This window comes from Oncorhynchus tshawytscha, linkage group LG28 (genome assembly GCF_018296145.1).
Source record: "Oncorhynchus tshawytscha isolate Ot180627B linkage group LG28, Otsh_v2.0, whole genome shotgun sequence".
In the NCBI taxonomy this organism is placed as follows: domain Eukaryota; kingdom Metazoa; phylum Chordata; class Actinopteri; order Salmoniformes; family Salmonidae; genus Oncorhynchus; species Oncorhynchus tshawytscha.
Genome location: NC_056456.1, coordinates 32,539,139 through 32,551,890, shown reverse-complemented (window position 1 = coordinate 32,551,890; position 12,752 = coordinate 32,539,139). Strand labels below are relative to the sequence as shown.

The window sequence follows — 12,752 nt, the reverse complement described above, 5'->3', positions numbered from 1 at the left end:
GGCTGGATCTCAATAGTATGACATGGGGTGCATCTCATTAGTCAAATGTGGCTTCTTCTTCTTGTCTTATCCTTTATCTACAGCCTGAAATCACAGGATATGGGAAAGCAACTTTTTCAGATGAGTGTTGATGAAGGAAAGGTTACATGGAGAGGAAACAACTTTAGACAATTGAAATGTGCCCCTAAATAAGACAGAAAAGAGATAACATCACACATCCTGACAAATCACAAGAAAACACTATATAGTGCCAAACAACCAAGGAGACTAATCCATGCTGGTCTTTTCTGTCCTAGCTGGGTTCTGGTCTGCCCTGGGAGGGAAGAAGGAGTACCAGACTTCCAAGAGTCTGCAGAACATGGTCAAACCTCCACGCCTGTTTGGCTGCTCCAACAAGACCGGATGCCTCAGTGTAAGTGATGGATTGTTGTTGAGTGTGTCTAACGTAACTAACTCTCTTGGATAGATACATTCTCAGTTCATCCCCAATGGGAAATTCAGTGTCACTCAGGAGGAGAGAAAAAGGCATAGGTAATACAAAGTACAATGCAAAAGTCAAATGTGCCCATGTTCCAAAGTGCTGTAACATATTGTAATCCTCCAATCATCAGGTGGAAGAGGTTCCTGGAGACTTCCAACAGACTGACCTGGCCACTGATGATGTCATGTTGCTGGACACCTGGGACCAGGTGAGTGAAGCTCCCCATCCATATCATAATTCACAAGCGTGTTCTAAAAATACAATGCAGAGTGAATCTGAAAGTCTATAAGCTAACAGCATTTCTGGACTCCCACCAGATCTTCCTCTGGATCGGCAATGAAGCAAATGCAGAAGAGAGAACTGGAGCACCCAAAATAGGTAGGACAAACACGCAGGGAAACAAACTTTCACAGTGGCATCTACCCAGGACGAAGACTGAGGCCACAACTGATTAAGGAGAACATGAGCTCTGTATCTATATAATCAAACAAGGACCTTTATATACAGTACCAATCAAAGGTTTGGACAGACATACTCATTCAAGGGTTTTTCTTTATTTGACTATTTTCTACATTATAGAATAACAGTGAATACATAAACACTATGAAATAACACATATGTTATCGTGTAGTAACCAAAGAAGTGTTAAACAAATCAAAATATATTTTAGATTTTAGATTCTTCAAAGTAACCACCAATTTATCATCTGCAGCAGAGGGAACTCTGGGACTTCCTTTCCTGTGGCGGTCCTCATGAGAGCCAGTTTCATCAGAGCGCTTGATGGTTTTTGCGACTGCACTTGAAGAATCTTTTAAAGTTCTTGAAATGTTCCACAATGATTGACCTTCGTGTCTTAAAGTAATGATGGACTGTCATTTCTCTTTGCTTATTTGAGCTGCTCTTGCCATAATAGGGACTTGGTATTTTATCAAATAGGGCTATCTTCTTTATACCACCATCACCTTGTCACAACACAACTGATTGGCTCAAATTCATTAAGACGGAAAGTAATTCCACAAATTCACTTTTAACAAGGCACATCTGTCAATTGAAATGCATTCCAGGTCACTACCTCATGAAGCTGGTTGAGAGAATGCCAAGAGTGTCCAAAGCTGTCATCAAAGCTGGTTACTTTGCAGAATCTCAAATCTAAAATATATTTTGATTTGTTTAACACTTGTTTGGTTACTGCATGATTCCATATGTGTTATTTCATAGTTTTGATGTCTTCACCATTATTCTACAATGTAGAAAATAGTACAAATAAAGTAAAACCCTTGACTGAGTTGGTGTGTCATATATATACAGTGGGGCAAAAAAGCATTTAGTCAGCCACCAATTGTGCAAGTTCTCCCACTTAAAAAGATGAGAGGCCTGTAATTTTCATCATAGGTACACTTCAACTATGACAGACAAAATGAGAAAAAAAAATCCAGAAAATCACATTGTAGGATTTTTAATTAATTTATTTGCAAATTATGGTGGAAAATAAGTATTTGGTCACCTACAAACAAGCAAGAGTTGGGATCAATTATTAGGAAATGGAAGACATACAAGACCACTGATAATCTCCCTCGATCTGGGGCTCCACGCAAGATCTCACCCCGTGGGGTCAAAATGATCACAAGAACGGTGAGCAAAAATCCCAGAACCACACGGGGGGACCTAGTGAATGACCTGCAGAGAGATGGGACCAAAGTAACAAAGCCTACCATCAGTAACACACTACGCCGCCAGGGACTCAAATCCTGCAGTGCCAGACGTGTCCCCCTGCTTAAGCCAGTACATGTCCAGGCCCGTCTGAAGTTTGCTAGAGAGCATTTGGATGATCCAGAAGAAGATTGGGAGAATGTCATATGGTCAGATGAAACCAAAATAGAACGTTTTGGTAAAAACTCAACTCGTCGTGTTGGAGGACAAAGAATGCTGAGTTGCATTCAAAGAACACCATACCTGCTGTGAAGCATGGGGGTGGAAACCACATGCTTTGGGGCTGTTTTTCTGCAAAGGGACCAGGATGACTGATCCGTGTAAAGGAAAGAATGAATGGGGCCATGTATCGTGAGATTTTGAGTGAAAACCTCCCTCCATCAGCAAGGGCATTGAAGATGAAACGTGGCTGGGTCTTTCAGCATGACAATGATCCCAAACACACCGCCCGGGCAACGAAGGAGTGGCTTCGTAAGAAGCATTTCAAGGTCCTGGAGTGGCCTAGCCAGTCTCCAGATCTCAACCCCATAGAAACTCTTTGGAGGGAGTTGAAAGTCTGTGTTGCCCAGCAACAGCCCCAAAACATCACTGCTCTAGAGGAGATCTGCGTGGAGGAATGGGCCAAAATACCAGCAACAGTGTGTGAAAACCTTGTTAAGACTTACAGAAAACGTTTGACCTCTGTCATTGCCAACAAAGGGTATATAACACCATAATTTGCAAATAAATTCATAAAAAATCCTACAATGTGATTTTCTGGATTTTTTTTCTCATTTTGTCTGTCATAGTTGAAGTGTACCTATGATGAAAATTACAGGCCTCTCTCATCTTTTTAAGTGGGATAACTTGCACAATTGGTGGCTGACTAAATAGTTTTTGCCCCACTGTATATATATATATATATACACACACACACACACTACCGTTCAAAAGTTTGGGGTCACTTAGAAATGTCCTTGTTTTTGAAAGTAAAGCACATTTCTTGTCCATTAAAATAACATCAAATTGATCAGAAATACAGTGTAGACATTGTTAATGTTAATGTCTCCCTCCCTCTCTAGCTAAGGACTATGTGGACTCAGACCCCTCTGGACGCAGAGGACTGTCCATCACCACCATCAAACAGGGGGCTGAACCCCCAACCTTCACTGGCTGGTTCCAGGCGTGGGACCCCAAAATGTGGGAAACAGACCCTCTGAAGATAATCCATGCCCGCTTCTAAATGCCAAACTCCACTCCGTTACCTATCTGGCACTTACACATACGCATGTCATTCCCCCGCCCGCTCTTTGGATCAGAGTACCAGTATAACACCCTGGACTGCTATTTTAATTAGACTTGTTTTTATGCCATAACGTTGTCGCTTTTAGACTCATACGAAACATTCACCTAGCATGCCTTTTTTTATCTGCAGTTGGAGCAGAGAAAAGAATGATCTTTTGGAGCCTGTTTATTCCAGTAGTCTATTGAATCCAACAGGTATTTGGTTATACTTTGTGAAGTCATGATATGTGATTACCATTGAGACGTAGGTCTCATTTGAAAGCTGCATTTTAACAGGATATCTCTGCCGGAGAAATATGTCTGCTCTTCTTCTTCTTCTTTTACATTACTTTCGATGATTCTGAAATGGTATTATGGATGGCTTTTTCAATAAATTCCAAGTATTTCTAGAGGAACTCTAGAAACATGTGAGAACACGTTGGTAGCCTATATGTTCTATGTTGACAGGTGGATAGGAACGACAGCAGACCAAGGTATCATACGTTTAACATCAGCACAACCTCTTCCATGTAACATTTATCTTTCCTCTGAAGTTAGTCAAATAGTGGAAAAAACTGAGAACAGACAGCCACAGTACTTCAACAACGGAAGACTCCCTCAAGAGGATGTTATCTTTTTACCACCTGGATAGGCGGAGTTGTCACCTTTAGATCTACAGTGGCAGTCAATGATTAATATAAACCCTGGATTGCTAATGCTATGTTTTTTATTTAACCCTTATTTTACCAGGTAAGTTGACTGAGAACACATTCTCATTTACAGCAACAACCTGGGGAATAGTTACAGGGAAAAAATGAGCCAATTATAAGCTGAGGATGATTAGGTGGCCGTGATGGTATGAAGGCCAGATTGGGAATTTAGCCAGGACACCAAGGTTAACAATCCTACAATAATTGCCTTGGGATCTTTAGTGACCACAGAGAATCAGGACACCCATTTAATGTCCCATCCGAAAGACGGCACCCTACACAGGACAATGTCCCTAATCACTGCCCTGAGGCATTGGGATAAAAAAAATTTGACCAGAAGAAAAGGTGATCCCTACTGGCCCTCCAACACCACTTCCAGCAGCATCTGGTCTCCCATCCAGGGACCAACCAGGACCAACCCTGCTTAGCATCAGAAGAAAGCCAGCAGTGGGATGCAGGGTAGTATGCTGCTGGCTTTGAAGCCACCGGTCGGCCATGTTGGTACTCCCCAGAAGAAGCAGTCCTCCATAGGAATGAATGGAATTCTACAGTATTTCAATTACATTTTTCAAAGCAAAAATTACATGTAAACAAAAAAATATGGGGGACAGTAACAAAATTATATTTATTTTTAGCTCAGATAATATAATTTAATGACATGCATTAAAATGTCTATAATAGAATAAATGTGGCAAAAACAAATATAGACATTAATAAATGCATTTTTATAGCTTACAAAATATATTATTCCAAAGATGGGGGAGTGCCAAGACGGGGGTGCGGTGGCTTCAAAACAGCGCCCTCTGTTGGTCATCTAGTGTATATATAAATCATTGATCGCAGTGCCGCATGGTGTGATTGACATGTGCCCTTCATCAAACAGCTCATCAGACGGTCTTGTGGGAGCTTTGATGGACAGCTCTTTCCCGCCACCAGGGACATAAGCATGGGTGGGCCTGGGTGGGCGCAGGCCCACCCACTGGGGAGCCTGGCCCACCAAAATATATGTTTTTATGCTCTACTTGTCAGTGTTCCAAATGGGACATTATTTGTATTTATACCTAAGCACAGTACTTGACTTGGGCAGGAGATCACCGGAGCCGAGTATCGGCACCTCAAATGTTCTTCTGCTTGAGTTCCTGCACCTCCTATAGATTATTCCCACAAAATTATTAAGGAGTTCCTGCATCTAAATATTAACGGTACCGGCACCTATTTCAGTCCAAGTCAAGCACTGGTATACATGCATACACCATCAGATAGAATTCATAGAAAGCAGTAGGGAGGAGGTGGGAAATGAAAGGGATACACACAGTTTATTAGGTACAGCCATCTTGTTCCGGGTTGGACCCCTCTTTCCCTCCAGAACAATCTGAATTATTTGGGGCATGGATTCTACAAGTCGGAAAACGGTGTTGGATTATGGTCCATGTTGACGTAATGGCATCATGCAGTTTCTGCAGATTGGACAGCGGTACACCACCAGCCTGTACTGATGAAACCAGGCAGGATGGGGCCATGGACTAATGCAAAATCCTGACTCTGCCATCAGCAACTGGGATTCGTTGGACCAGGCGATGTTTGTCCACTCCTCAATTGCCCAGTGTTGCTGATCGCTTGCGCACTGGCACTGATTCTTCTTAACTGATAGGAGTGTAAATCATCTGCTGCAACAGCCCATTGATGACAAGAACAAACAAGTTGTGCTTTCCGAGATGCACACCACTCTGTTTCTTTGCCTCTATGTAAATTACAGTACATTCTGTTTGTGATATTAAGATTCTAACAATGATAGTGTGTTAGACTTATTTATGAAAAGTCAAGAACAGGGGGACATAACTTTTAAAATGGCAGAGTAATTTAAAAAGTGCATGTGTTTTAACTCTATATGACGCTCTTGTCTCTCCTATGGTTACATTTGTGGCCGTCTAGCCTACTATCTCCTGGTCACTGAGCCTAACTTACTATATCCTGGTCACTGAGCCTAACTTACTATCTCCTGGTCACTGAGCCTAACTTACTATCTCCTGGTCACTGAGCCTAACTTACTATCTCCTGGTCACTGAGCCTACTATCTCCTGGTCACTGAGCCTACTGATCACTGAGCCTAGGCTACTATCTCCTGGTCACTGAGCCTACTGATCACTGAGCATACTGATCACTGAGCCTAGCCTACTATATCCTGGTCACTGAGCCTACTATCTCCTGGTCACTGAGCCTACTGATCACTGAGCCTAGCCTACTATCTCCTGGTCACTGAGCCTACTGATCACTGAGCCTAGCCTACTATCTCCTGGTCACTAAGCCTAGCTTACTATCTCCTGGTCACTGAACCTAGCTTACTATCTCCTGGTCACTGAGCCTAACTTACTATCTCCTGGTCACTGAGCCTAGCCTTCTATCTCCTGGTCGTTGAGCCTAGCCTTCTATCTCCTGGTCACTGAGCCTAGCCTACTATCTCCTGGTCACTGAGCCTAGCCTTCTATCTCCTGGTCGTTGAGCCTAGCCTTCTATCGCCTGGTCGTGGAGCCTAGCCTACTATCTCCTGGTCACTGAGCCTAGCCTACTATCTCCTGGTCACTGAGCCTAGCCTTCTATCTCCTGGTCACTGAGCCTACTATCTCCTGGTCACTGAGCCTAGCATTCTATCTCCTGGTCGTTGAGCCTAGCCTTCTATCTCCTGGTCGTTGAGCCTAGCCTTCTATCTCCTGGTCATTGAGCCTAGCCTTCTATCTCCTGGTCACTGAGCCTAGCCTTCTATCTCCTGGTCACTGAGCCTAGCCTACTATCTCCTGGTCACTGAGCCTAGCCTTCTACCGCCTGGTCGTGGAGCCTAGCCTACTATCTCCTGGTCACTGTTTCTAGCCTTCTATCTCCTGGTCACTGAGCCAGTGAGAGGTTGACAAGCCTATTGTGATTATTACTGTTATTACTGTTATTACTGTTATATTACTGCATTATATTCTAGTCTCATAGTCTATTAATTACAGGCCTATGGTTTATTATATGTAAGTCTATGTGAGTCACATGTTAAATGTAAGAGTCATGGATTTACCTAGGCCTACAAGACTATTTGGTCTGTCATGTGAAATCATATGTTTGATGATTTGTTGTGTGCAATAAATTACAGTAGGGCATAGGATAGGCTATACTTATATGATCATTTTATGATGATGCCCAAATTTTGGCCCACCTAAATGTTTGCTGGCCCTGCCATCAGCAAATTTCTGACTGCCAATCTTCGGAGGTTAAACTGGGTGGTTTTTGCCCCTTGGCTCAAAAAAAATGACATGACATCTTCTTAGGCTGTACATTAGCTTTCACAGATGGACAGGCCTTATCTCAATTTTTGGAAGTTGATCAAATATTTTGGTAGCCTACAGCATAGAATCTTCTCTTTTCAGCTGGAGCCATTTGCTTTACAACCTGTGTTTTCCGTCCATTGTATTTGAAATATTGCTAAAGGCCTGCTTTGTCTGCATGCTGTTTTTTCACTGACAGATTTGCCTCACATTCCCAGACTGTAGGCTAATCCTTGTTATTGGGCTACAATCCACAGCTAGACTATTTGTAAAAATAAGCCATTTATCCTCTGTGGCTAAGTTATAGGCATAATGGTGTTGTAGGCTATTCTGAATGATTTAATTTATTTCTGAACAGACAGCAGTAATTATATACATTTTGCAAATGTATTTAAATGTATCTGTGGTGCTGCAGTTCCTTCAGAACCCTTTGTCCGATTCTAGAAGGAAATAAATGATGAAGTACAATGCTGGAGAGATGAGTGTTGCAGGCTCACATCTATTAGAGCAGAGAGGGAGAGAGATCATATAAAGTTAATCTCATTCTAGTTATGTGAGAGATACTGGCACGCTTCTCACACAGCCACGGCCACACGTTGGTTTCAAACACAGGTTACAATGTTTTATAAATCATGAACCCGGACTGGCCCAACCCTGAATCAAAAAACCTTTGTGAAAAAGTAGATTTTCAGCACGGGCCTAGAGTCGATTAAGCCCGCACTGAAAATAAAAACATTTCACGTTTTTTTGTGTAGGCAGGATAATTAACAAACGAAGAGGGAACTCGAATAAACTTTGATCGATTTTGTTAGAATTTTTACATAGCAAAAGGTGAAAATATTTTTTTATGCCAGGAGAGGTACCGGATCTGGCCAAATAGGTTCCGGAACAAAACAGTCCAAAATGAAGAGGTGCCAGTCCTGTTCTGGCAGGATAAAATTAAGCTCTGGGTAGGGCACCATAATATATTAGAACGACATGTATCCTAGGTTTCCTACTACAGTAGCTAGGACTCTTTCTGACCTTGCAAAATCCATAGGTGTAAAGTTGGCACACGCAACAAAAAAACATAGCTATCCTTGCACCCAGGAGTATCTGAGATTTATGTACAGAATAATACGAAATGCTCTGAGACCAGGTTGTGCACCCTTGTCACTGTGAACGGGGCTCTCACTGCAGCCTATATCCTTATTTGACTAGGCTTCTCTTTTCACCAAGTAAAGTGGCATGGGGACACAGTAAATTATTCGTCCTTACCGCCTGCGCCCGTGCCAGATACACCCACTCATTGCGCGTGCGCTGCATCTCGCCTCAGTACTGTATAAAATATGTCTTAGGTACAGCATACAGAGATGGGATCACACTACAAAACTGTATAGTGGGCATAGACTTTAATATTTGCATAAAGGGCTTGAGTCCATACTTTGCATTCAATTAATTTACATAAAATAATCTTCATCCTATATTCATACATTTAATTTAGGAAACATTTTGTATAAGCGCATCCATTAAACGTCACACATTAAGGCTATGGACATTTATGAAGTAATATAGTTTTAACATTTCCAAAGAAGGGAAGAAACAAGTTAAGATCAGAACACTTTTCAAGCTTCCTTTGCATGGCCCTGGCACAATGGGGGCTATTATGATTCGGGCATTTAGTGACTCGGTAACCTGCATGATGAACCTCTATTGCAATGCGGCGGCGCTCCACAGATCCTTCAGTGTAGTGTTCCGCAGCGATAGGCAGGGGTGCTATTCCGTCATGTGATTCTGCTTTAGTCCTTCGAAGTTGAAAGGCAAGCAAGTCAGTGCGGGGCTAGCCTTCCTCAATCTTGGTTGCTGGAGTACTAGCTAGATGCGGTGACTTTCTTCTCGATTTCTTACTCGTGATTTTTCTTCAACTTTTTAAGATGGCCGGGGCAATTATTGAAAACATGAGCACCAAAAAGTTGGTGATCGTAGGAGTGATTCTGCTTTTATTCCAAGCGTTTTCTTTTATGGTCGGAGGCTTGATTGGTAAGCATGGTTTTTCCCAATTGTATTCCTTTATGTTGCAACCTTTGGCTTTGTTATGCGATATATGCGGTTGAATAATCACGATTTATAGATCGTATATTTTATGTATCAAATAATGAAAACAACTTAGTTTTTTATACTATCATTTTAGAGAGTATGGTAATTTTTTAAATCACTGCTATGTTTTGTTATAAAATGGAACACTATGGCGACTGTAGGGCTTGCCTTTAAGTTGTGCCTATAACTTTAACAATGTAGCCTTTAACGAAGTTTTGAACTCGTCAAAGTTTTAAGAAAAATAGAAGCTATTCGCCTCCAACTCAATCGTTTCCTCTGTATTGACGTTGCAAGGTTTCATGTGGTCTTGAAACTTTAACATTTGCCATTAATACACACACACACGACTTTCCTATTTCAGAAAACGTATTATAAAGTGTCGAGTTAATTCACTTACTCATTGGCGTATGAGTTTGTTTTTCCACTAAGAATAACCTCTATTCCTGTAAAACACCATAGGAATTGGTGTGTATCTTTAACTTCACTTTGATTGAATACAGAATGTTTGCTCTCCTCCTTACCCTCATTTGTCTGTCTCCGTGGCCCCAGGCAGGCACCATCTCTTTCTTCCCCCCCCTTGCAACCCCCTCAAATCCCAAACCCCTCTTAGCGTTGCATATTTTCTCTTCTCCTGCTGGTTCCATTTGCATGGCTCTACTCCCCACTGACACACACACACAGCTGTCAAAATTGTGTTCTGCCTGAAGTACTACATCAGAGTTGCTGTCAGCTTTTTCCCCCCATGTGCCTACACACTCCCATTGATACTCCTACACAAGCGCAATGTCACAATAGTTGAGTCCTAGGAATCTGTAACAGGCCTCATATCTAGTTAATTTGGGGGGAAACTTCCTCCACTCAGTCAGTCTCTTCTCCAGAGCTGGATGGCTACTGAAAAAAACGAGCTTGTTTGGGATGCTCCTGCCTTAGATAGTTTTAATGAAGCCTGATGCTTTTGTATTTGCTCGGTGGCTGGGGCCAGTCAGGGTAATTGAGTAGAAAGGCGTTCGTCTCCCCGTTATTGGACAACTCCGACACAGCATGAGGTCACTGGGCAGAGAGGCGGACACACTAGGGTAGAAACTGGAGGAGCGGTGTGTGCCCGGAATCTTAGGGTCCCGGGATAATTGAACTCTGAGGGGTTCCGTAGAGCTGGTTTAATTCAATTTGGTGTGTCTGTGTGCTTGTTCCTGAGTAGTCCTTTGTGAGGTGATACAGGCACACCTAGTTAAGACACACACACGCACGCACACACACACACGCACACACACAGAGAGAGATAGTTGATGGCCTGATTAGTTTTATGAAGCCGGTGCCAAAGGCCTAGCCTCGAGGGTGCTTTTATGCTGTGGTATGTTTTTTCAGTTACTCTATTGAGAGTAAATACATTTGCTCGACATCAGCTGGTAATGGAGACCATCTGCACAGACCAGGGCCTCGCAATCGGAACTGTTTCCTTGTTTTAGCTGTTTTCATCTGTGGATAAATCATTAAAGGTGTATGATATTTGAGCACGTAAGTAACTAATGTGAAACATTGCATTGTTGTAGGTGTCTCAAATGACTTCCCTTTGAGCTAATCATTGATTATAGTGGCATGATGTAATCCTAGAGGGATTTGTGTATTATCCCTGAATTTAGAGGGATATATTGATGAAGGGAGAAGTCACGCATGCTTTTTTGGCTGTGGCTGACATCTTTCTCTCGCCCTGAGGGCATGGACCATGTTCTTGCCTATTACCAATACATTACAGTATTGTGTTACTGGGGCATTTCCTGACAGCTAGCTTCAAAAGGATTGGGCCTTGCTACAGGGTGTTCTGTCAACATGTTTAGAAATAATTGCCACTTTGTTAAAGCAGGATTTGGCTAGGTTTGATCTAAAACGCAACTTCATTTTTTGGGTGATATTCTATTTGACTGTTTTTGACAATAAACCAAAACCATAGGAAAGTGTCTTCATGTAAACCTACTTTGTTGATCTTGATAGGACACATCTTAATCTCCAGAACAAAGCTTTGATTATGACTTTGGAAATGGATTGTTTTCAACTTTTACCATCAGCCTAACTACGAATTCACTGAAAATATACACACTTTGTCACACGTTATAGATTAATATTATTATTATTATTTTTTAAATCGTTATTTAACTAGGCAAGCCAGTTAAGAACAAATTCTTATTTACAATGACGGATGGCGCTGGGCCAATTGTGCGCCGCCATATGGGACTCCCAATCTAAGCCGGATGTGATAGTCTGGATTCAAACCAGGGACTGTAGTGACACCCATTGCACTGAGATGCAGTGCCTTAGACCGCTGCGCCACTCGGGAACCAATGGACTTGAAAATTCCACAAGATTGCACTTTTCAGCATAATAACCAAAGGTTACACATAGAGCATTGAAATAAGAACTGCAACTAAATTGTGGAACGATGTGGTCAGCAACCAAAATCCCCCAAATACTATTTACTGCTAATTTCATCAAATATAAATGTATGTATTTTCCTACACAAAAGGTGACAGATGAATAGAACTACTTATGTATCTAGGTTAGCTACCAATGTAACCTAGCAAGCAATTACCCAGGCTAACGTCTGTTTTCCTCTCCCTGTAGCTCCCAGCCCCACCACAGCAGTCCACTACCTGGCTACCAAATGTGTGGACACAGTCAAACACCATCAGAGCACCAAATGGTTCATGCCCTGGGGCCCTAACCAGTGTGACAAGATCCGGGACTTTGATGAGGCCATGGCCAAGAAGATCGAGGCAAACAACATTGTATTTGCCGTCCATATCCCCCTGCCCAACAAAGAGATGAGCCCCTGGTTCCAGTTCATGCTGGTCATCCTACAGTTTGACATTGCCTTCAAGATGTACAACCAGATAGGTGAGCGACACTTCTTGTTAGATTTCAATATGGTTGCCGTTCATTGTGTCGATTGTGTTATTTCAGGAGTGACATTTTTACCTTGTTGTTCTTTGTCTGTCTTTTTTTTGTTCTGTCGTGTCTCCATCTTGTGTGTTTTTGTTGTCCATCTGCCTGTCTGTCTATCTTTCCGCCTGGTTTGTCTGTCTATGTTGTATCATGACTCATGAGGACTCACCAGTCCAAGCAGTTCTATGACCACTGAAGTATGTGTCCTTTGTCTTCTACACTCTGTGGATCCAATTCTAAAGTATTCATGTGTCTATAGATGCTGTTGATATT

The 12,752-nt window shown here is 42.2% G+C and overlaps 2 protein-coding genes across 2 annotated transcripts in view; both read left to right on the top strand.

Annotated features, from left to right (window-relative positions):
- LOC112227091 (gelsolin) overlaps positions 1-3,891 on the top strand; it is a 39,602-nt gene extending 35,711 nt beyond the window's left edge. Inside the window, exons 14-17 of the mRNA XM_024391928.2 lie at positions 297-412; positions 612-689; positions 799-859; positions 3,253-3,891. Coding sequence (XP_024247696.1) covers positions 297-412; positions 612-689; positions 799-859; positions 3,253-3,413 — 416 coding nt within the window. The 3' untranslated portion in view covers positions 3,414-3,891. The remainder of the gene's footprint in view (positions 1-296; positions 413-611; positions 690-798; positions 860-3,252) is intronic.
- Positions 3,892-9,228: 5,337 nt separating this feature from the next.
- The window catches only part of LOC112227090 (protein wntless homolog), a 29,692-nt gene continuing 26,168 nt past the window's right edge, over positions 9,229-12,752 (top strand). Inside the window, exons 1-2 of the mRNA XM_024391927.2 lie at positions 9,229-9,485; positions 12,159-12,431. Coding sequence (XP_024247695.1) covers positions 9,380-9,485; positions 12,159-12,431 — 379 coding nt within the window. The 5' untranslated portion in view covers positions 9,229-9,379. The remainder of the gene's footprint in view (positions 9,486-12,158; positions 12,432-12,752) is intronic.